This window comes from Dermacentor variabilis, chromosome 3 (assembly GCF_050947875.1).
Source record: "Dermacentor variabilis isolate Ectoservices chromosome 3, ASM5094787v1, whole genome shotgun sequence".
NCBI lineage: Eukaryota > Metazoa > Arthropoda > Arachnida > Ixodida > Ixodidae > Dermacentor > Dermacentor variabilis.
Window position 1 is genome coordinate 93,618,465 of NC_134570.1, and position 25,208 is coordinate 93,643,672.

Below are 25,208 nucleotides of genomic sequence, written 5' to 3' on the forward strand. Positions count from 1 at the left end.
TGCACCTTTTGGAAGTCCTAGGCATTGGTTTTGCCATTGCCCAAAATCCACTCGACTTTTCGAATGCCTTCACTATATCCAGTGCAATTCCTTCGCCATACCCTAGCCGTTTCATACACTTCAGTAAATCCAAGTTTAGTGCATCTGTACTCTCCATTATATTCGACACATGTTCCTGTATGCTGTGCCAACATTTCCGAAGCCAATGTTTGACTGCGCATTTCGGTGGCCTGGTAGTGCTGCATTGCTGGCTGTTCTTAGTGGTAGCTCATCACCGACACCCTGGTTACGGTGAACTAGAATATATGGGCAGTGCGCTGACTGATGCTCGCTACGACTTATCATGTGTGACCCGAGAAGTGCTGCTTGTAATGGCGGTGGTGTCATCGCTAACTATTGAATGCGTCTAGCAAACTTTACCTCTACACATGGCCGTCCTGGAGTGTGTGTCTGGTCAGACGCCAGCCACGCGTTTCCGGCCAGTTGTACTACAGTGCGCAATGCGCTTCACCAATAAAGTAAATAATCTTCAAGAGTTTGCGACTGCAGCACCGCTGCTATAGAAGACACAAAATGCGCCAAGCGAAGAGGCGCAGAAATGGCTTTAGTACGCTCTACCCTGGTCATACAGCCACTTTGGGACTGTGATGCCGGCTGTATTGCTGGCTCTTTTTTGACTGACAATTGATGCTGACCATGCTATCGCCACATGATAATCGTAGTGGAACTTTCCTCAACAGCTTCTCTGTAAAATAATGACATTAAATTTTTTTGCTACATCTTGACATATTGCTCATTTGAGCTTTTCTTCAAAATTGGTTAACTATGTGCCAAATATGTTCAAAAAAAAAAAAAAAAACGCCGCGAGAGATCTGCATGCTTTCCGGTGGCATCAGCATGTGGGCATGTACCGCTTCTTTTCTTTTGTTGTTTCTTGACATTAACAATTAATACTAATATACTTATAACATACTAATAACAGACTTAAAGCGGTTCCAGTTGTCATGCTTCTAAACTGAAATGGCTGGGCGTTTCCAAATGCACTGCACAGGAAATGGTCGATCTCGTTCCTGTAGCTGAAATCATGTTGGGAGTTCAGTGTGGAAGATTAAAAAACACAAAAAAATTAGAAATTTCCTGTTTGGTGCTACCCGTTAATGCCACAAGCACAAAAAATTAACAGAACGAAGTTTTCGACATGCAAAAGTAATTTGTGCGTGAAAAGAATAAATAAATCAATCAATCAATAAAGACCAATGTTAGGGCTTATACTTGTAAAACTTGTCTATGTAATTGCAGTTTGCAGCTCACAAGTGCATTGGCTGCCATTCCGTTATTGCCCCACTTGCTATCACATTGACTGAAGCACTAGCTCTGGTAAATAGCAAAGCATACAAACGAAGAGTTCTACGAATCTCAGCCTGTTCTGCTTTGAGCAGGTGAAAGAACACAGACCCAGTAACAAACAAAGGCATTCTTTGTTAGGCCTTGATATTACAGACACAATGTGAAGGTGGTAGCAGCTTCTGACGAAAGAAAACAAAACACGAACACTGTATACAGAGCTGGCGGCACTAGAAATTGCACGTCATTTTGTGCATTATCAAAGATGCACACACACACAAAGTCTGCTCAACCCTCATTACACAATTTCAATGACTTAGCAACATCTACTTTCATGGATGACTTTATGATGGAGAAAAGCACTGATAAGCACTCTCGGTCAGGAATATTATTAAAGCATATTGCTATTATACGAACGAGAAAAAACCAACCCACGTCCTTAGAGCATCAGCCCACAGTAATATATATATATATATATATATGTTTGTATAAAAAGATTGATATAAACCCCAGACTAAAATATTGTCATAACTCCAAGTACGAGAGTATAGCGCAGTTGCCGAGAAAGTTGTACACATATAACGGATGTGTAAGGGGCGAAGTTAAAAAGCACGCACTGCCAAAATACACGGCAGTGAGCAAGCATTGGGTCGGGTAACTGGTACAGACATCCACACATCTGTCTAGAATGCTTGAGCACTGTGCTGTGGTACAAGAAAAGTAACATTTGGGTGCAGAAGCTGGGTACCACGATGGCATCTCAGTAAAAGAGCGGCCATGTGGATGCACATGCGTTATCTCGAGCCTGGTACCTTGAACCCAGCAGGTGGTGCAGTGTTATGCTTCATCTGGCCTGTAGCCCATTGCTTGAACACTCTTTACAGAAGTGTGGACGTTTGTACATGTGATCTCACTGTCGTTGCTAATAAAACAAGCAACATGAGGGCACTACAGTACAATTAACACACCAATTGACCGACGGTAAACGAGTCTCTGGTGCACAAGGATTCCTCGCGATAGCTGGAGTTGCTGCACAAGTGTAAAAAAAAATGTCTTCCGTGTGTATGCGGCTGCCAAAAAATTATCACCTATGCAGTAGGATGCACTTCACAGTGTTTTGTCATGAAATTGGGGTAATTTGTGCCCAACACAGACCACAACCTTTTCGAGGTGCGCGCTAACACTCGCTGTTGCAGAAACTACAAGACGAAGCTCTATGCTAAAGAACAAAAGAAAATCTCAGGTACCAGCCAACAACTCAAAAAATGAGAGTAGTGCATCGTGCAGCTTTGCCGGTACGTGAGCCTTCAGTGTCATTGATGTCAAACACCAACCGAGCTACGCTTTCGTTGCGATAGAAACATGAGCAGTACACATTTATGGAAGTGTAGAATTCGTTGGCACAGTATGTCGCAACACTAGATGATACAGTAGGACCACTTGTTATAGCGAACTGGTCAGAATACAGTAAGATGTTTGCCGTACCAGGACCTTTACTTTACAAAAGCCAATATATGCGAAAGCCTTTTTTTCACCGAGATAGCTGAAAACGGATCCCTCCACATTCAGTGAGACTGTTCGTTGTTGCAAATTGCAAACTTATTGAGTGATGGCATCTCAGAGGGAGGTCCACCAGAAGACCTCTCCAGGCGTAGGGTTGCGTTGATATGCAACTGACAAATTTTGGATTTCAACCCTGCAGTCACTCCGGGAGGGCAGATCAGGCTAGAAACAGTACCATGACTGCCATTGTAGTTTACTGAATTGGGTTTATTGGGCGTGGCTGTTAAAAACATTAAGTATTTTCTTATTTGCTGTTGAAGGCATAATAAATTGACAGAGGCTGGCACATAACTTTACTATATTCGGAGTTCCTATAACGGGCTAGTACTACTGTACCCGCTTCACGAGGTACAAAAATGTTTCTCATTATAAGTTAATGAAAATGTGGACATTTGTGTCATCAACTTTGATAATGTCGAGCACAGATAGGTTTTTCTTTTGCACTGTCACATTTGCTAGTGTAATGCAGTTCTTTTCATTCAAAACTTTTACATTTCGATCATGCATTGTGATAAAAGGGCTGGGATGGCAATAACAGCACAGTGGTATTTCTGCCCTGAACAAAGGCCCGAAAGATTTGAATGGGTTGTAGTTTAAGTAAAGCTGTTAAATGATCTTGTCCCTGTAACTCTAGCTTTCTTTGTGGGGAAGTCCCATCACTTCTTTTTCTCAGTATAAAGCTGTAAAAAGCTATCATTCATCCTAGAAATGTGCAACAGGAAATCACAATGTGAATTCTTGTAACTTTTGTGTTCTTTGCTTGCCATTGTAGCGTGGCTGTGGCGCAAATTGAAATTTTTTCAAAAGTATCTTGCTACTTTGAAGCTCAGTTACATTGCTCACAGCAGAGAGATACATACTGGCATGCCATCTATACAATGTCAATGTACGACTCGCATGTGATTCCTGCATTAGGGGTTCTCCTGACCAAACATGATGAGATGTAAAATAAATGACAGGCATCACAAAACATTTGCCGAAGGCTGCATTAAGTGCAACTAAGACACGAATAACATGACAGGTCAGACAGAAGAGCTCTTTACAACAAGCTTCGAGCTAGGGAATAATTGAGTAATGCATTGTACACGTACATGAAGGGGAGGATAAAGAATTGTCATAAGAAAACTGCCACATTTAAAATACCAACAGGAAAAACACCAAGCAGCTCCACGCCTGTCAAGAAATGCTTAGCTAAAATGTGATATTGTTTTCTAAAAGTATCTAAAATTTCAGGTCACCAAGCACAGAGCCAGCGCAATGCAACCGTCTAATGCCTTGCAGAAAGCCTACACTGAAGGCTTCATCTTAACAACATATACAAGTGCTCTCCAACAGGTAGGCAAACTTGCCGCAAGCCTCTTCCCGTGTGCTTTTTTTGTCACACTGGTTTGGTTAGGCGGCAGAAATATACCTTGCAAAGCATATTCTTCCAGTCTGTAAATGGCACTCGTGGCACGATTAAACAGTTGGCCAGCAGTTACAAAAAGAAGTCCTAGACCTAGTAGGACTAGCCAAGCTGGCTGCACAATTTATACAGATGGACAAAAACATTCTTGAAATTTGAGAAGTGGCCAGGAGCTACCAGTAACGACATGGCTTTTCCCTATTTGTTGCAAGTTGGTTGCAAGCCCTATATAGCCCCGAAGAAGAGCTACTATACACTCACTTATTAATTAGTTGACAGTATGAAACAGAACAATCATTGCGAAAAAGAAAAAAAAGAAGAAAGGTCAAGCTAAAAACTTAACATACGCAGAAAAAAGTTGCATGGAAGTACCGAGCCACTTTCTGCAGTCGTCTAACTTGATGCTGCTGCTGCTGAACACAACATACGAAATTGTTGCCGAGTTGTAGCCCTCATCTGTTTTGCATGTTTGCATTGTTTCGTGCCATTTTAAGTGATTATAAGGTGCCGTACACACCATTCCAACAACAGCTGTTATTACATTAGCATGTGGAACTCTAGTGAAAATGTCTGCAGAGCAAAAGGCCAGCTATAGTTCCATTGTGCCACACCGAAAAGTGAACATAAGAAAGCTAATGGCCAGTGTGGTGTGTGCGTCACTGGTGCATGCTTAGCATTCAGTTACACCACAATCACATGTTGCAACTTGTAAATGTGTACACAGGATTCTCCTTTGTTTGTTCCAGTTGGGTGTTTCATTCTGGCATGATTTTACACATTGAGGCATACCAAAAGAACACGCTATCAGTTTGCACATGAGTATGCCTGGCAGTGCCAATTCCAACTGGCATCGCCCTTTCCAAAATGGAAAGCTCTCAACAAACTGGGGATGAGTAGACAAGATTTTTGGCTCAGTCCAAGCAGAAGTCCTGCGCTAGCTTCCTGTGTACACTCAGTGACAATTCAGTACAAGCTCCACCCACAAAGACAGCGCCGAACCTGCCCTCCGCACTTCCACACTTAAATGCATGGTTTTCAGAGAGACGCCATGGACACTGAAAAAAGCAAACAAAATAAAATTGCGAAGTGTAACATCCCAAAGCAACAAACAAGCCTGGAGAGACACTGTAGTTGGGGGCTCCGGATTAACTGGATCACTTGGGGTTCTTTTAACGTGCACCTAGACCGAATTGTGTGGGTGCTTTTGCATTCCGCCCCCATCGGAATGCGGTCGGGAATCGAGCCCGCGACCTCGTGCTCAGCAGCACAAAAATTCATAGCCACTGAGCCACCACAGCAGTTGGATGTCGAATGTCTGCCTCGGCAGTATGTCGCCGAAATGAGAGAACGTAATTGGGGGGCACATCCCTATAAATCCTCTTCCGAGTTGAACAACGGCGTACTTGCTACTGTGTTCTTAGGTTGTTGGCGACTGCAGTGTTCAGCAGCAGCAACAGCGGCGCCCTTGGCGCACAGGTCTTGGGATGCGGGAGGTGCCATCAGCCAAAGAGCTTTTCGAAGCAGGCATGGCAGTAGGGCTTGTCGTTCTGTTCCTTGAAGGTGCCTTTGTTCAGCTGGCCGAGGCAGAAGGCGCAGACAAAGTGCTCGGGGTGGTACTTGCGAAACATGGCCGTGATGCAGCGGCCAGTGATGGGCTTGTGGCAGCCCGCACACAGCGAGCCCCGCTTGGCATGATAGTGCGTTTCACAGAAGGGCTGCCCCTCATGGTCGTAGAAGCTGCCGCCATTGAACGGTTGCCTGCAGTCCTGCACCCAGGCAGTAGAGAAAACGACAACGACGCTTCAGTACTCGCAGGCAAATCAAAGTGATGCATGTGAATATTGGATTAGTATTGCGCCTCCTGCTTTGTAGTCTTGAAAAGCAAGCAGCAAATGCTTCGAAGACGTCAAGAGTCTTTGGAACTAAGCAGCTAAAACTTGTTCACGGTCACAACCCGCTGTTAAATCCCGACTGACCATTGTGCACACGAAAGCAGTAAAACATCTGTTCACATTGTCCCACAATCATATTCTGCTAGTAGTGTTGGATAGCTTTTCTTAGAGTAGCAGTGGCTGTCGGCAGTTGTGGACACTACAACAAGCTGGAACATTTTGTCAGTCCCGGGCCCCTGTATTTGTGGGTATGTTGCAAATAAAATTTTCAGGCCATACACGAGACGTGGGATGAAGGCATAAGAAGCATCAGCTATAGTCCACTGACATGTCACTGACCAGACTCTGCAATCACGGCACTAGACTTGATGCAGAAAACATATGTCAGCACTTCTAACAAAATAATAAATAGAAACAATGCACTGATTGCACTAACTCTGCAAATTGCTGAACACTGTTCTGGCAGTCCAGACACTTGCTAAATAACTGCATTAAGAAATCACTAAAACCAGCTGTACTTACACGGCAGACAAAGCAGTCGGGGTGCCATTGGCCATTCAGGGCCGAGATGTAGTTCTCGGTGATTGGCCTGTTGCAGCCGCCACACTTGGGTGCGAACAGCTCGAAGTAGTCGTCGCGGCAGTAAGGCTTGCCGTCCTTCTCGTGGAAGCCTCCCTCGCCAAACTGCATCCCACAATGGGCGCAGAAGAAGTGCTCCGGGTGCCATGTCTTGTCCAGGGCAGTTACACATTTCTGCACAACAAAAGATAAACAAAACAAATATACCCACGTGCAAAATTGGATTCAATGCAATGCAATTGGCAACACTGCATCACAGATAGGTGAAAGTGTTAAGTTTGGCAATGATGCAAGTGGTTTAACAAGCCCCGTAGGGATGCCTGCACCTAGGATATAGTTAAGATGGCTACATATTTAGACACACTCCAACACTAGTTCCACCTGGTGGTGAGCGTAGTAAGGACTGCAGAAAAATGTGTGAATGACACAAAACAGCATACAAGGCGGTACTTTCTTGTGTTCAGGACACTCGAGGAATTCTCGAAACTTACTAGGCTGAGTGAGCCCTTCGCTACTCTAGAATGTAATTTAGTTATTCTTGGCTGATAAATAATTGAATATGTATGCGAGTAGACACGGTCAAAGTGCATGACATCACAGTGAGCTAGTATGGGAACTTAAGGAAGGTGGCCCCAACCATCTTTTGTGGCTTACCGAGTCTCCTCTAACAGAAAGAGTGGTCATTTTGCTATTGTGATAGTCTAACTTAATAATACTGGTTAACTTAATTAGTGTCCCTTTGATATTAGCCGACATTCGACGCATACTGGTCTACAAAACATTGGCTGCTAACATACATCGAGCAGAAGCAAACTTTTTCTGCTGTTTGGAAAAGCATGTGGCCGAAAGGTTGGTCATCACGGGATATTATCGAGACAGCATGAAAGTACACTCACGTCCAGGATGGGGCCGTTGCAGTAGGCGCATCGAGGGGAGAAGATGTTGTGGTAGTCTGTCTCGCAGTACGGCTCATTGTCCCGCTCGAAGAAGTTCTTGGTGCCCAGCTCCTGGTTGCAATGAGCGCACACAAAGTGCTCAGGGTGCCACGTGCGGCCCAGGGCAGTGACCACCTGTATGGGAAAACAAATTTGAAACTTGTCGTGTGCGCATCCACTGGCCGTCGCCGGTGGAAGTGTATGGCGGAATGCCAGTGACATGCTCTTTGCATGATATCTTGAACCTTCCTTAACACAGTGAGTAGGGTAGGAAAATGAAATTGGGTCTGCAAAAAAACATCTCTGCCAGCTCTCTCAAAATTATGTTTAACAACCTGAAGCTGCACCACAAGCTATGATGGAAGCTGTACTTAACGCACATTCAATGTACACCCTTCAACAAGCACCCAAAGCACAATACACAATTGTTCTTTTTTAATTCTACCCCCACTGGAATACAACCACGCTAGCGGGGAATTGAATCCATGGCCTTGTGACTAGCAGCAAAACACTGTAGCCTTCACAGTGAGTAAGCATTACTATGCAATTAGGTTGAATATGGCATCTCAAGATGCCACTGCAAGTGCTGGTGCTTTCAGTCGTGTCTTCCGGAATCCTGGCACACATTTATGCTGGCGTATCTCTGCCATGCTGGAGCACTCGGTCTAGTGTAACAGCTCGCAAGCAGTGAGCCCCACGTACCTGGCCGACAATGGGCTTGGAGCATGCGGAGCAGTGCCCCTTGGCAGTCGTGGTGACCCCCTGTTTCGTGAGGTCCGACTGCAGGGTTCCCAACATGGAATCCAGCTTGTTGCCGGGTGGCTGGTTAGGCCGGTTCAGCCGGTGGGGCTTGGCGTACGCCGGGTCGCTCACGGGCGTCGGAGAGCCGTGCAGCTGCTGCCGCTGCTGGGACTGGATGGGCGACTGAGCCTGTGGCCCGTTCAACTGCCATCAGGGGAGAAAAGTGGGCAGGTGAGTGTAAAAGCTATAATCATGGCTGCTGCACCAAGCAGCCAGGCCAGGCTGATTGAAATTGAAGTTTACTTCACATCTGTGTATGCTAAGTAATGAACAGCATGCATAAGCATGTGCGTTAGCGCCTACGGCCATGCAGTACGCAACAGTGTATGGGTGAAATAAGTCCTAACAAAGCATATAAATATTTTTAGATTTGACACTAAGAAAAAACACAAAGAAAATCAACAAATATAGCAGCATGAGAATACACATAAAACTAGTTAACTGATGGAGAACGATATAGTGTTTAAGGCAAGGTGAAGATTTGTGCTAAATATTTCCGTAAGCTAAGACCTTAAATATGTCTAGTTTTTTTAAGATTAGTGTTGAATAAACATTTAATCTATTAATGTTAAATGGAAGCACAACAGCCTCTAACAGCACAACAGCCATTTAGCAGCTACAAAACTAACCTTCGCTCTTTTATGCTCGCATCACTTGCTTAATGAGTATGTGCCACATTTGTACTGTCTCACATATTGTTGTTTTTTTTCTCTCCTGTGCTCTAGTGTTTATATAACAGCGTATAACATGGAGGCCCCCTTCATAACTTCTACGAGAGTTGTATACCATTATTTTATGGGCGCCACCAAATTGCTAGGCAGTGGTGCCATCTATGAGCAGTCAACATGCTGGCCTGGGCGAGCGCTCTGTCTTGTATGGCAGGTATACGCTCGGCAGCAGTTTCTGGTGTGTGTTTTTGCGCTCGTGCGGTCTATTTACTATGACGTGCATCTTCTACGTGGTAAACGGTTCTGTGAGATGTACTGAAGTGGTTTAAGGCAGTATGGCCGGACTTTCTGCTAGCGTTGAGGCGGACAGAGCACGCAGTGCAATGTATGCGCGCATATTTCAGCCTACAATCGGCCTCGGAGACCAGTTGTGTAATTCTGAATGTTCCATTCACTAATGTGACCTTATTGCAGTATTATCCTCTAGTTATAAGCTGCGCTTTAGGAGCAATGGAACATAGGTGACAATCATAACAGTGTGGGTACCATTCTGCTACGATAGGAGCTGTGCTGTTATACTTTGACAGCTGCATATTACATTGAGCGACTACTTGGTTCAGTCGATCAGGTTTCCACCCATGAATAAAATTGTTTTGGTTAATAATAACAGCATACCTTACAGTGTGAATTAAGCTTGTCCAGCAAAGAGACCGTTCATGAACTGCACGTGCATCCTAAGCAGTTCGTGCTGGATTACAGATATCTTTGTTCAGTACAGCGTATGGTCCAAACATACGGCATCAATGTTTATAGATCTGTAAAGGTGCGGCGTGACTATGCGAGGTTATAATGTGGCATTGGCCCGTTTTCTTTCTTTTTCAAGAAGATGATAACCAAATTTTTTTTCGGTTGTGTTCGTTCCGTTCTCTATGACACACTCACACATATACGGAAATTTTGCCCTCAAGAATAGCCACTGCATTCTTTTTATGCGATCCCTCTCATATATTATGGCTTTGCCAGGCAAAAAGACAATGCCGAAACACATAGCTTATACATGTATTGTGCTGGTTCAACCACAGTGATTGCTGTGTTGAGCAGCGCCATCGGCCTCATACAGAAGGCCAACGTAGACATATAGTGATTTCAAGCATACTAGACTTGAAATGCATGAGGACAACGCCGGTGTATCACAAATAATTGACAGCGCCTGCTGCTCAGATGTTTCATAGTTGCCTTAGGTTGGCTGTACACGAGCATGCACTTTTATGTTTGATGTTTTTTTCCCTAGGCCAAGCGATCAGATAGTGAGCAGATTTACCATTTCATGCTGGTAATACACAGAAGCCGGTTATCTTCATAGAATTAAATCCGATATATGCAAAATAGTTCACAACAGATACACATCGCGGCTGATAATGCGCGTCACATGTTTGCGCCCCAAGAGATATTTCCGCGTACTGTAGTTACTAATGCACCGAAAGACTTCTCTGACGACCTTATATAACTGGACGCAGTGTAAATTTCACAAAGTACGATCTAAAACATTTTAATATCGTTCCGCAGCATGCGACTACTTTCAAGCAGCGCCATGCCGGATCGCACAAGCCAGAAAGGAAGAAAAGCTCACCACACGCCCTTTCGTCCTCGCCCGATGAAAAGGTCTATAGGACTCCACCTTTATACCATACCCAATGTACTTATCTTCATGCGATTAATAAAAGAACTTGAACTTGGAACATTAGAAGCACATTTTTTTCCTTATGTAATATATATTCTGGGAACAACACATTTTTCAACATGGGGCAGCTAATACTTTACTTATTTCCCCAGAATGCTGCTAGGCCCATAAACCATTCAGCCACAATATAATCAAGTTGACTTTGCACAATGGACAGAAACCTCGATTCAGTCCACATATGAATATGACCTGGCTTCGTTGCATGAAATCACACAGACCAGCTGTTTGCCACACAATTAAATGCTTCCAGATAACACCACAATTACTCTATAGATTGCTCCACTCATTGTGCAAATTCAGTCCATTCTGTGAATCTTTCCTTACAATACTAAGCTAAAGGCGCACTCATAAGGACACCGTCTAGAAGGCTCTGGATTTAATACAAACCCACCTTGTGTTCTTTTATACACGCTCAACCCTGAGTACACACATTTTTTTCATTTCACTAAGAGTTGAACATGCAACTTCATGCTTAATGGCAGAATGTCGTAGCTTCAACACCACTGCAGAGATGAGAACACCAGGAGAACATACTAGCTTTCATTACAACTTCCCTGGTCACCATGTTTGCAGCAAAACATTTTTAAACACATTTCAGGATGTCTCACTGTTCCCAGTAACTTGCGTAATTGCTCACACATGCTGCCTATACACTGTTTTGTACTCACTATCTGGCTATGAAAAAATGGTTTATGGTGGAACTGAATCCAGCAGGAGCTGCTGGCATTATACAGTTTGAAAAATAAAATAAAACTAAACTAGCACCCAGACTGCAAACAAAAAGCAAACAACAGTTTGCATATAGATTAAGTAAAGTCATCAGTACACAGGTGCATGATCTGCTTTACTTGTGTAAGATTTATTTTTGCACAAAGTGCAGACCCTCACTGTAGAGCATGAAAATGCGAAAAAAAAATTCACTAAGCATTATGTGAATGCTCGCATACTGGTGTTAATTTCCACAAGCTGCTGCTAGATGGCACTATTTACTGTCCTGCCAATGATGACATCGTCGTCACCATACCCCGCCAGATCCCCACGGCATAGATTCAGAGCACTTCAACGGCATTGGCTGGGCTGAGGTGTGTTGTTTAGCTGCATCGTGCTTTTGGCCATGTTCCACTGGTGACAATGGGGGAACACCTGCTGGCATAGACTGTGGCCTTCAAGCTAGAGTTGATTGCTTATGCAGAACGACATGGCAAGTATGCAGCTGGGCAGAAGTTCGGCACATTGGACGACCAGCCTAGGGAAGGATGCCGATGAGGCAACCTCATCAAATGACACAAATGCAAGTAATGAGGACACAGTTCATAATTGGCAGCCAGTAACTGCGTTATTCTGCATAGCAGTCCGAGTATATTTTGAGGCATCAGTGAGCAGCCATATGCCTGCCTCTCATGTAAAGTCCGCACCCTGTAAATGTGTGTCTTGCACTGTAATACGATATTCAAAGAGAAGTCTATTGGATGCCAATTCAACTTCTCTGTACTGAGTAACATCTCAACAGTGCCCACTGTGCTCGAACTAGCACTTTCATTATGAAGGAAGTTTAATTGCAGAGTTAAATGTCCCAAAATTCCTATAGCAGGTTATGGGATCACCGTAGCGGAAGGCTCAGGATCAGTTTTCGCCACCCGAGCTTCTTTACCGTGCACCTAATGTATCCTACATGAGCTTTTTTTGCATTCTTGCCGCACTGGAATGTGGCCGCCGCAGCTGGGAACCGAACACGTGACCTTGTGCTCAATAGTAAAACACCTTAGCCCCATTGAACCACTGTGCTGGATATTGAAGCACAACCTATTCTTGTGCCATCCTGATGTATGCAATGCAATCAAAGCTACACACCTTTAAAAAGAAAAGGTGGACACGGTGTTGAATATACAAGATGTTGAAAAATATGGAGAGGCTCTGCAAATCATGTTTGTCTTACCAGAAGTTGAGCTTAGCATAAGTGCAATGAATCTAGAGGAAACTAAAACAAATGGAGTTTTAGCTAGCTGTCCTACTACATGGAAAAGCACCTGGTCTTACAGTGCATCCCTATAAACCTAGCAAATTGGAACAGGTGCAAGATGGATCACCGCATAATCGTATGAAATGATATGGAAACGCGGCAGCACTGAAATTCTGTAATAGCTCAAGATTGTTCTACTGTTTTAAGAGCTTGGCTTAAGATAAGTCTACTGTAGTTTGATTATGGAGGCAAGAACACAATGAATCAATTTAGCATCAGAGCTTAATTGAACAACGAAACAATGAAACCAGCTACACAGGAAGTTTATCTGGTTTTAGGCAGCTCTCATAGCACAATGAGAAAGCAGAGTTGTGCTCAGCCACTGCTCATGCAGGTTTAATCAACTTCCATGTTTACTTTACATTTGGCAGTCTTATTTAGAAAAATTAACAACATGTACAGTCGGCCACATGAGTTTACAAGACACGAGTTCCATGACAGATGTGAATTTCTGCTCAGTTCAGGCACAGTGCTTCCAATTTAATCAAACACTATGTAGGTTGTAAAGGCTACTACAGACTGAAAATTTAAATTCAAAGGCTATGTCTCCAGGCTTAGCGTGGATATTTTGTGCAAAACCCATGTCCTGTAAGCTTTTGCCGCCAGATGTACATAAGGATGCTTCCCCTGTTTTGTTACTGTTAAAAGTTTGCCACGATTTTGCCCAGGGGCTGAATTTCCGGTTGGCCATACTTTCACTCTTGCATGCCATAACACCCAGTGTAATGACTCAAGCCCTTCCATGCACTCACAAGCAAACCAGCATGAAAATAACAGTGATCGGATGTGTGCCATTTCTTTCTTCAAATACACTGCCCAACCAATCAAAGTGCCCTGAATTTGATGCGCCAAAAGTAACACATTTAAAGCACGGGGACCAAATTCTTGCTGTGAACTGTTTCTAATGCAAGTAGTACAAACAGAATGCACAACTTTGGACAAGTAAACTTAGATGCAATGATATTTTCAACGAGGCACTGTAGACTCTCCGAATACTTGACACCTTTCCCCATACTATTACGCTACTTGTGAACTGCTGCCACTAACTCAAAAGGCCTTGCCACACATTACCTTGCATTTCCACAATAAGGTAACAGATACACAGACATGTTTAACACTGAATTTGTACGCAGCAGCATCGGCTTGCTGCCACTGCCCCAGGAAGAGGTCTAGAAGGTGAAACATGCTTTATAAAGTAGCCCGTCCGTAGAACCAAGTTCAAAGCCTCTGCACACACTTGCCTGCACCCTGTGAACCTGGTAAAAATGCTGCACCTAGGTCAAGCCTTCCTGCAAGCCACTCCCATTTTCCCAGCGCCAGTCATGTTACTACGATACACAGGGCACATCCAGCGAGAAATCCACAACACACCCAAGGTGGAGATGCCTTGTTTTCTTCTAACAGATGAGGAATCAAAGAGCCGCTATGGGCCAACGAGGACGCGGCAGGCACACACACACAGCACAGCCTGTTTCTTCCAGAGCCCGGTGCAGGAGTGGACAGTTAAGCTCTCACGATGCCAGCAGACGCGAGAGGCGGGAGCACTTTTCCCTCCTACATACTAGGCCGTGCTGCCAAAAACGACGGAGAAGTAATAAAAGCGGCGTGGCACACTGGGATGATGCGTCCAGTAGAGGGAGAGGGAAAAGCAGACTGTGCCCCAGGCACTTGATTTTGAGAGGAGGAGATGAGAGGAGGACCCGAAAGGAGTGGGAAGAGCTCAGAAACAGGTGATGTCAGACGATGACATCAACCCAATGAGTAGAGTGCGCTGCCCACCCCTGGAGGCTGTGAAAAGAAAATAACCAAAAATTCTTTTATGGGCTGGGGGCAAGGACAGACAGCCAGCTATGTAGGGCACTCCCCGATAGTTTGCCACGTGAAGGCAGCTAATAAACAATTATAAAGAAAGGAAGGAGAAAAAATGAAGAGGAGGGGGTCGAGCGAAAAAAAAAAAAGAAAGAAGGAAGAGGGCAACCTGCCAAGAGCAGCAGTGGCACGTTGCCGCCGCCTCCACACCGTGACCGACCGACCGGCCGGCCGGCATTGCAGGGGAAAAATGCTGCACTTGTTTTGGGTCCGAGCTGCGTCAAAGTAACCTGACTCGCTGCCTTAAGGGCAAAAAGACTCGGCACCCTCTGTCTATGTATCCAAGTCATAATGGAAGAGGTCATGTCTACCTTTGAAATTGCTATGCGATGCTGCTGTTATAGAAATTAGTCTTCATAAATATGAGCGTCCTTCTTTAAAGTGGGAAAAGCTCCAGTTTATCATTGATTCATTTCTCTTGTTGAAAACACTGCATTTACAGAGAGATCAAAGGCTGCATGGCTAACATATTAAACATGAGTTGCCAAGAAAATGAAGCAGTCAACAAGAAAGCCCAATTTTCCTCCCAACAACTATGTTAACAAAACTTTGAGCCTGTCCCACACGCAGCAAAAACACATGTCCTCCATTCTTTTTATCTTTTATTCCTAAGAAATTTTCTTAAAAAATTAAATTAACTGGAAGAAGACATTTCCATTTCTTCAGGTGATTTACTGAAGAGGTGGACATTACTCACACTAGAAACTGGTATGTGCAATCAGGTGATTAACATAGTTCAACTAAATCAGGTTTACTTCATCCACAATAAGCGTTTTCAACTGCAGAACTGAAGCCAGTCAGTGCTCAAAGCCTCCACATCCCTTTAGAAAGAATCCTGTAACCACCACCAGATTTAAGACATTAATCCATGAATTCCCACACAAAGTCTATTGGTACTCCACTTGGCTTTGGCTCACAGTGTAAGAGCGATGCCTCATTAGAAGATAATAAGCATAATGCCAATGTATTTCATAGCACACTGTTGCTCATTTCAGAGCACACAACTTTAAAAATGAGTTAAAATTATAGTTAAAAGAACTTCACCAATTACCTACTGCACATTATAATTTGTCATGCCAATAATGACAGCCTCTTGCACAGAGTAGTCCACTCGAAGTTGCAGAAATGTACTCAATAGAATCACCCCGCCTGCCACACATAATTTTTCTAAAAAAAATCTGATCGAAATAGAAGAACATTTTGTATAAGCACTGCACAAGAAGGGCCATTTGCCAACTTCACATGCACAAGCAGACTTGAGCAGGCATGCATGTAAAATATGAAAGGAACTCACATTGAAATCTGACAGTGATGCCATCAAGTCATCAAGTTCCTTTGTTGCAGACGATGCGGTTGGAGTTGGGGTGCCGTAGCTACGTTGTGCCTTGGGACTCTGTGGTGTCCTTGGACTGCAAGTGGCAAATAATAATAGAGGCACATGCACTGTTTGTTGTTTACACTGTCAACCCCAGAAAGGGCTATTGCAAGACATGTACTAAGTGCACAGTGTAAAACGTTAGACGTTTCACTTTCATCTAACAAATTAATTTATCCTAGCAGGCAAGGTAGCGTGCATCCTTATTTTGCGAGAGAAACATTGTTTTGGTCTGCTAAAACAAGTGACACTTTCTCCAAGCAGCAGTAGTTGCTTACTAGCAAGCCAATGACAAAGAAACATTCTGTCTTAACTTCCCACAACACTCAAAATGGGCACTCAAAGAAATAGAAAACAGTGAAACAGAAAGCAAAGCTATTTCTCATTAAAAAATTTATTTGCTGTTCTCTGGCAGAAAAAAACAACTACTTATCAGTGAAACATTAAAGTTGACCTTCTATTACGATTGTCTTCAAAATTTTTGCATGCAAGCCACAGAATATCACGGTGGCCTATTTTAACATTGTTGTAAGTAGTTATTTGTGCAGTGTATACATACAGAAGTATAGTACACATGAATTTCTGTGAAATACCTTAATATACATTAGTGATTGCCTACAGGATTCTATGTCATCTACTGTCCATATGGCTCCATCTAGTACAGCTCTATACCGCTGGTACTTGCATTTGCCAAAAATAACAAACTTCCTGGCACGGCATCAAAACAATACATCTATCTGGCACTATAAAACTGAGACATCTCGAGTCTCTCATGTCATTCCTGACAGGTGGCAGCTGAAAGAAAGCACTACTGGCTTGGATTGCAATGTCCTGTAAGTGCAGCTGTCAGTTTGAGTGGCCCCACTTGGATGAAAATAGAAATGTCACATGGCCTAGAATCTTCAGCTGGCATCCATTCAACCACAAATGCTCAAAGTAGCAAACCCCCAGAGCTGTACACAACAGCTAAAACAATGCCATGCTTCCTTATCATATACACTTAACATCAAGCATGGGGGGAAAAAAAGGAAAAAGATACAGCCAAATCAATTTTATAGCTGAAAAACAATTCAAAGTTCAGTAATATTCTCTTAAAACATTCGATGCAGAAAATGTTTTAATACCTTGCTAAACTCTTTTAGTTGCATCGTTGGAGGAAGCGAGTGAGTTTTGAACAATGAACAACTGAACCCAGAAAAAAAAATACTAATACAGAAAAGCAAAACATTTCTTTTCTTCTAAATTTTACATCCTCCTTCGAAGGTGTCCAAATAAATAAAAACTGCTTTGCCATGGCTATATTACAAGAACGCCGCCTCGTTTGCAACACGTCTAGGAGCAACGAGTTCCCTTGTAACAAAATCCATCTGCAAGCTGTCTTAATAATTCAAAGAAGAAAAAAGAAAGAGTGGATGACCTGTCAGACTGGCCTCATAAGGAACCATCAGCCACTCCATCTATAAGTAGCTTTCCTAGCCTAAACAACATCATACCAAAGCTTGGCATCCATGAAGCTATTAGAGATTTTACAATAAGCGAAGCATGGAGAAATAAAACTAGTATATATATATATATATATATATATATAAACTTCATGCTGCTACTTCCACAGCTGCCTTTGAGCGGAGCAGCCAACGTAAAACACATTCTGCAGCCACTCTTTTCCGGCACCACAACAGCTGCGACAAACACATAAACCCTCACCCACCTTCCTTCAAGGCGAGACAACAAGACAGAAAACAAACTGATCGGCGCCTAGGTGAATGTGCCGTGTGCAAAGAAGAAAAGAGGAGAAAGAGGAGGAAGTGCCAAAAAAAGATCCCTCCCCCCAAGCCCCGTTCCCCCTGCAAGCAGCTCCCTTGCAGCAATTTATTCTTTTTCTTTTGATGCCCACCGCCGCCGCGTGCCCTAAACCCAGTTCAGGATCGAGGTGCCAGGCCTCGCTCCATAACTGCCAACCAACAAGCGTCTGACCTCCACCTCACTTCAGTGCCGTGTGCAAATGGGAGAAGACCCACTTCGAAGCGCCGGACTTGGCACGTGGAGCTGCACACCCGACCCTCAAGGAATACTTTTTTGTGGCGAGTTTAGGCTGTCGTCATCATGACAACGCGAGAAAAGTGACAGAACAAACAGTTGCGCAGCGGAACCGTCAATGCGGCCGAGCACACGTTTAGAGAAACAAACCTTCGGAGGAAACACAGCTGAGGCAACCAGCTGAAAAGAGGTTTACAGGCGCCAACTGACTATCAAATAGAAAAAAAAAAGAAGGGTGGCTGCCTATATTTAACTAGTTCCTATGCTTCTCAACAGTGGCATCTTGAAAAAAGGAATTTTCGGTTGAACATAGCCCTGGTTTTTCTAAGACGTTTGAAGAAAGACAGAGAAGAGGAAAAAAAGAAAGTGGACCAAGGACGAAGTGGTGGCCCCCATAGTGAAAGCCCACGGGTGAAGCAAGATGCAACGCAGCAAAAGGCGCCACAGCATTACACCTTGTCACAGGGCATCAACAGCAGGTACTTTAATAAGAGTGCTTCTGACAAGTGCAGACTGAAAGCATAGCTCAAAATGACACCAGATCCATCTGTCCGGCCATGAATGTGCCCATTAACAGCAGTGAAAAGCTTGAAATTGGGTTTTCCGAGTCCATATATCTCTCTGCCTGTCCTCTCTGTTAAACCATAGTCATCATGCTGTTATTGTGTCACACATCAGACATTTATTTGCAAAATAGTGGCATGATGATGTAGCCATTGTCAATGTGTGCGGTATTTGTAGTATACCAATGGATCTAGCATAGCGGATTTGCTGTCAGTTGTATCGCCCATGTCGCTATCTGTTAAGCAAGCTCATCACATTGTCATGATGACCTAGCCACTGTCTGCACGCGCGGTATATGTAGCATACCAATGGATCTAGCAGAGCAGATTTGCGGTCAGTTGCACCATCCATGTGGCTGTCTGTACAGCAAGCTCATCACAGTGTCATTGTCAAGCCGCCGTCATGCCCTCAGTTTTACTATCATCACAAGGCAGAGAGAAACAAAACTTTGCCTGCCCATGTCACCACTGGGCATTTAACTCCTACCCCTGCAGCAATCTGCAGTGGGAGCCTCATAAGGACCGAGCTACAATGCAACATTGGAGCGTGGCAATCTGCAAGAGGGTTTGTGTGTGATGCAGATTTCCAGAGTGGCAGCACCTGTGCATGTATTTCAGAGGCCACAACAGGCAGCACTGTAGAAGAGGAAGACGATTTTATGTGCATTGCAAATAAGTGTTCTTGATGGTGATGTCCATGGCGGGAGCCTGCAGCTGTTGCAGTTAACGATTTGAGAGCCACACAAATGGTTGAAGACTGCCAATTTTCTTCTTTCTTACAGCCATAAGTCAAACATGCCTGCAATAGCTTCACTTTGGTTTCTCTGCAAATTTGCAAAATAGTGGCATGATGACATAGTCACTGTCTGTGTGTGTGGTATTTGTAGTACACCAATGAATCTAGCACAGTAGATTTGCTGTAACTTGTACTGTTCATGTGGCCCTGTCTGTACAGCAAGGCCATCACATGACCAATTTGATGCTAAGCCCTTGCCTGCAAAGAAGTACTTAGTGGTCATGAAACCTTTCGTCTCATTATTCTAGAGCCCTCTAAGAAATATCGGTTTGAAGCGCTTCCCACAATGTAGCCACATCTGTAGGGAGTATGGATGACAGATCTGCAACCTGAGCTTTAAATAGTATGCTTCGTCACAACTTTGTCACCACTAACATCACACATGGCTTGTTATGGCGTCAAATTGACAGATCTTTAACACCACAAGCCTGCTGACACCAAAGAAGTTTGGCAACCACAGTGCAAGCTGTGTTTGAGAGACATAGTAGACCACATCTAAATCGTTCTATCTGTTGTCATTGTGGTACACTGCTCATCATTTGCTATGAGCTTGAGCACAACGTTATCAGGTGCAATTCCGTTGCACATTTCTGGCCCGTTTATCATAGCACTGTATTTCCTCTGAACAGACATTTATTTATTTATTTAGAAGATACTGCAGGTCAAGGAATGGCCCAAGCAGGAGTAGGGGAGTTACAAAAAAAAGGCACACGACCAAATACATAATAATACAGGCATGGCAAAATAACAGACAGGTATGTAACATAGTAAAGTATAATATCAAAATCACAGTTCACAATAATTTTTAATAGATTTTAGTATGCTTCCGGAATAAAAAATATGGTGTGACAGGTTGTTCCAATCTGTTATCTTGGAGGAAAAGAAACAGTATTTAAAATTGTTAGTACGGGCAAAGATGGGGGTGAAGTTAGGTGAATGGTATTGTCTTGTCTTGTAGGACGCGAAGATAACGCAGCAAGGATGTCTGTTAGGTCTAAAATACACTTTTTTTCTAGATAGGTGGAAAATAAATTTTAGTCTTGCAATTTTCCTTCAACATTTTAAAGATTGCATTTTATTTTTATTCATTAGCTCAGTTGGGGAGTCAGAGCAGCGAAAACGGTTGAAAATAAAACAAACGGCTAAGCTTTGGGTTTTCTCGAGATTGTTAATATCTTTTTTAATGTGCGGATTCTAAACCTCAGGTGCATATTCCAAATGAGACTGTATTATTGTATTATATGCGAGGAGTTTTGTGCTAAGGGGAGAGCGTTTAAGTTTATGACTTAGCAAGCCTAATTTCCTGCGTGCGAACGAACAAATCTTTCCTATGTGGGAGGAACAAGTGAGTTTGCTGGTGATTGTGACACCAATATATATATATATGTAAGTGTCTGTTTGTAAAATTGGGATTCCTGTGATACTGTACTGGTAAATAAACAGTTGTTTCTTATTAGTGATTCACATAAATACATTTTTATCAGGGTTTAAATTCATGCCCCAGCAGTCACACCAGGTAGTGATTGCATCAACAGCTTGGTCTAGTATTATTTGATAATTTACAGAGTTAATAGAACGGAATAAAAGACAATCATCAGAAAACAAACACATTTCGACACCTTGTTTAGCACATGTTGTAATATCATTAATATAAATTAAGAAACAATAGCGGTCCTTGGATGCTTCCCTGGGCTCCGGAGTTAACTGAGAAAGGGCTAGAGTAAATGTAGTTTATGTCAACAAACTGTGTGCAAGAAGTTAAGTACGATGAAACCCAGTTAACATTGGTAAAGGGGAAACCAATCAGATGAAGTTTTATGAATTAGTTTGGAGTCGGGTATTGTATCAAAAGCCTTGCTGAAGTCAAGGAAGACAACATCGGTTTGGCTTGATTTATCTAAAACAGAGGGGAAGAAATGATGGTAAAAGATTAAAAAGCTAGTAAAAAAAAAACATTAAGTTCACCTCTGTTATCGCACCATGCTTCTGCAAAAGGCAAAACATTTCTATATTTTCTCCTCTCTGGCTTGGAAAGCCAGAAAAGATGCAAAAATGATAAAAGACAGGTGGCAATGACATCATTAATTTCCCACACTGACTCACCAAGACATCATGGATTTTGGCAATGTCTACCAGGGCCTTCTTAATTGTTTATTGGTGAACAAGGACTATCCTGCATTCTAAACAAACCAATGACCCAACTTAGCAAGTCTCGAGAACTTTTCCTGCACCAAAATGGCCAAAAACACTTTGATATCTGTGACGTCCCACTGACACACTGACCGCGGAGGTTTTGGCATGAAATTCAAGAAAGAATAGTTTGGCCTTTTGTTTTGTTACTAGTATTTGACTATGCTTTTACCATGAAATGAATGAAAATAGTTTTGAAAGAATATGGGTCTTAAGTGGCCTGTTTACTGTTGCACTATATTGTTGCCTTAAAACATTACTTTAAGCCTATGAGCAGCAGGAATACAGCTAAGCAACTTGTGAAAGTGATATTTTTTTACCACGAAAAAGAACACGCACCCTACCAAAACAAATTACTTTTGCCATGTGCAGGCGATGTGTACTATTCTTAGCAAAAACCAGGGCGCTGGACCTCTGCCTACACACGTGCCAGAAAATACTGCTTGCGACTCGTGAACGCTTAGGCAATAGTGATGCAACTATGCCCTTCAAAAAAAAGTAAGAACCATGTCAGAAAAATAAAAGGCCAAAAAAGAAAGCACACAGTTATGTTTCAAGACCTACAAGGACTTCTTGTCTTGTTCATTTCGCACACACCTCTATTTTCTTATGCAACAGCTATTTAGAGGTTTCCTAGGACTACAGTCAGAAAATGTGACAACCGTGCCTCTGTGAATAACTTACAGGTGAGTAAGCCAACTGGCAGCGAACACGACTCATGAATGCTTTGCATACCACAATGTTGCCTTTTAGTTGTTAACAATAAATGAAAAGAAACACAGAAGAAACCTACTTTTTCTTTTTAACTGTGTTTTCTTTAAAAATTTCTTGTTAGCCATAATCAGGCGTAACTGTTAGGCTCAAGCATGCAGTATAGAGGAGAAGTTAGGCACATTCCAAGCATTGTGGGAATTATTATGTAATACATTTTGCAGGTAGCTGATTTATGATAGCACAAAGGGTTACTGCACGACACAATGTGTCTGTGTAAGGTGAGCAATTCCTTGCTCCTACGGACATATTTACAACCAAGCTGCTGCCAGTAAAATAACAGCGTTTCTTCAATAGCTGGCTACTCATGCCATTGCATCACTGCTCTTAGCATTTGAGAAAGAGAAGAAGAAACCTTAAACTAATTTATAATGCCTGTATGAAAAATGCATTCACTGTATTAAACATTCATTGTGAGAGCAGATGGAGAAATCAGCAGAACTTAACCGCAAGTGGAGCTGTGCAAAAGCTGCTGTCCTGCACCAACTGTGTTTACATACCTCACCAACCAGATGTGCGAGGTATTTGAAGACACTACTTAGAATCGCCATAGACATTTACATTCTTGTCACTCAAAGTGATAAGAGCTTCAGCCCAACATCAATGACGCTCTGCCTGTATATCTATCATTGCGTTGTCTTGACATGAACCAGAAAACAGCAATTTCCTTAAAGACCAGGTTGCTATTACAGACATTCCAGTGTTTTGCTCGTGGATGATGCATGCACCTAGAACGTGTATTTCCGTGTGTAAGGCTGGCTAAAGATTACAATGCTATCCCCATGTGCTGTTTTTGCAGGTGCTTTTATTATTTTGATCACTATATGACAAGTTTAAACAATAAAATAGTAAAATTTTTCTTTGCTACAACCTATACCACACTTTTTGTTTTCAGCTTCTTGTCAACAGTACACTACCCACTCAATAAATATTCATTCACTGGGTCATTAATTAGAAAACTCACTAGAACACGCACGCGCACACACACACGCACACACATACACACACACACACACACACACACACAAACACACACACACACACACACACACACACACACATATATATATATATATATATATATATATATATATATATATATATATATATATATATATATATATATATATATATATATATATAGTGAAGCAGTGTATCAGAGGATCTGACAGCAAATGGGCAGACTAGAAGCATACATGAAAAACAGGACTTTACTAGACTTCAACATGAGTAAAGTCCTGCTTTTTCCCTGTGGTTTTCTGGCTGTCTTGACTATATGTATATTTTATGCTGAATTCGAATAATCTAGCCTCGACAAAAGTAACATCAGTGATTGAAGTTGTTGATGAAAGATCTGTTTTGTCATGCATACATAGCAGAGCTATAATACAAAGGCAGTACCACTGGCTCAAGCAGTGTCCAAGGGACTGACAAATGAATTTTATGGACTTCCGTTTTTCATGGCGTTAAAGTTACCGTTATTTTCAAAGGTGGTGACAAAAATAATGTATCGAACTACAGGCCCATTTCCATACTGCCCATTTTTTCTAAGGGCATTGAAAAGCTGATACTACACATAAGAATGAATAGCTTTTTGAGTCGCCATAGCATCATTATGCCATTTCAATTTTGTTTCAGCAAAAAACATTCCATGGAGTCCACATTATTTCTTGAAAAAGAAATCATATTAGATGGTTTCGAGCATCAAATGTATGCAGCTGGAATATTTATCGACTATTCAAAAGTCTTTCGTTGAATTAATCATATCACACTTTTGAAAAAGCTTGAGCGCTACGGATTCCATGGAGAGTTTATTAAACTTATGCAAGGTTACTCAAATCATCGGCAGAAGCAGGTAAAATTGAATGACTACAAATCAAGAATTCGAACCCTGAACAGCAGAGTACCACAGGGAAGCATCCTAGGGCCTCTACTTTTTAATGTATATATTAATTATGCAGTGAAAATAGATGAAAATACCTCATTTACAGCTTATGCTGATGGTACTAGCTTTTTCTTTCTTTAGCATCAGATTTATTGGAAATTTAAACCAGAGCAAATAACATACTCATGAAACTGTATGCCTGGAGTTTGCACAATCCGCTATTATAAATACCTCTAAAACAAACACAGTTTTATTTAGAACTAAAAACAAGGAAGTCAGCCTTGATTTGGTGCTTTTTCTCAGTACAATGTCTTGGTATGCTTTTTAACAAAAAGATGTCCTGGGATTCGCAGTCTGATTCTGTTTGTTCCAGCCTCTCGTACGGTTGCTATGCTATCGCGCACACGTTTCCTTTTGCCTGAGAATGTCAAATCGTTGTTTCTGCCCAGAAGACAACTAATGAGCACAGCCCAAGCTACGAAGTCAACTATCTTCCTTGAAAATGCCTGAATCTGCACTGACATTTTGTCATGTGTTGTGCATAATACACACAAGAACAAAAAAAAAATTGTGCATGAACCATCGGCAATGATTGTCAATGCAAGCGAATAGTTGAACACTTTTAGGAAGCTATTCATTTTATTGAAGAAATTATGTGCTTGAAGGCATGCGTTTGTTGCAGTGAAGACACTTAGGTAACATTTATTGTTTCACTAAGTAATTACATAGGGAACAGAGCCGTTAAACAGTACTTCTGTAGCTGTGTCAGAGCCC

The 25,208-nt window shown here is 42.5% G+C and overlaps 1 protein-coding gene across 3 annotated transcripts in view; it reads right to left on the bottom strand.

Annotated features, from left to right (window-relative positions):
* Positions 1-1,459: 1,459 nt before the first annotated feature.
* LOC142576056 (leupaxin-like) overlaps positions 1,460-25,208 on the bottom strand; it is an 85,323-nt gene continuing 61,574 nt past the window's right edge. For all 3 annotated transcript variants that reach the window (XM_075685976.1, XM_075685975.1, XM_075685977.1), the window contains exons 5-9: positions 16,112-16,226; positions 8,421-8,663; positions 7,680-7,853; positions 6,727-6,957; positions 1,460-6,078 (exon numbers count right to left, since the gene is read on the bottom strand). In XM_075685976.1, the coding sequence (XP_075542091.1) occupies positions 5,812-6,078; positions 6,727-6,957; positions 7,680-7,853; positions 8,421-8,663; positions 16,112-16,226 (1,030 nt within the window). In that variant the 3' untranslated portion in view covers positions 1,460-5,811. The remainder of the gene's footprint in view (positions 6,079-6,726; positions 6,958-7,679; positions 7,854-8,420; positions 8,664-16,111; positions 16,227-25,208) is intronic.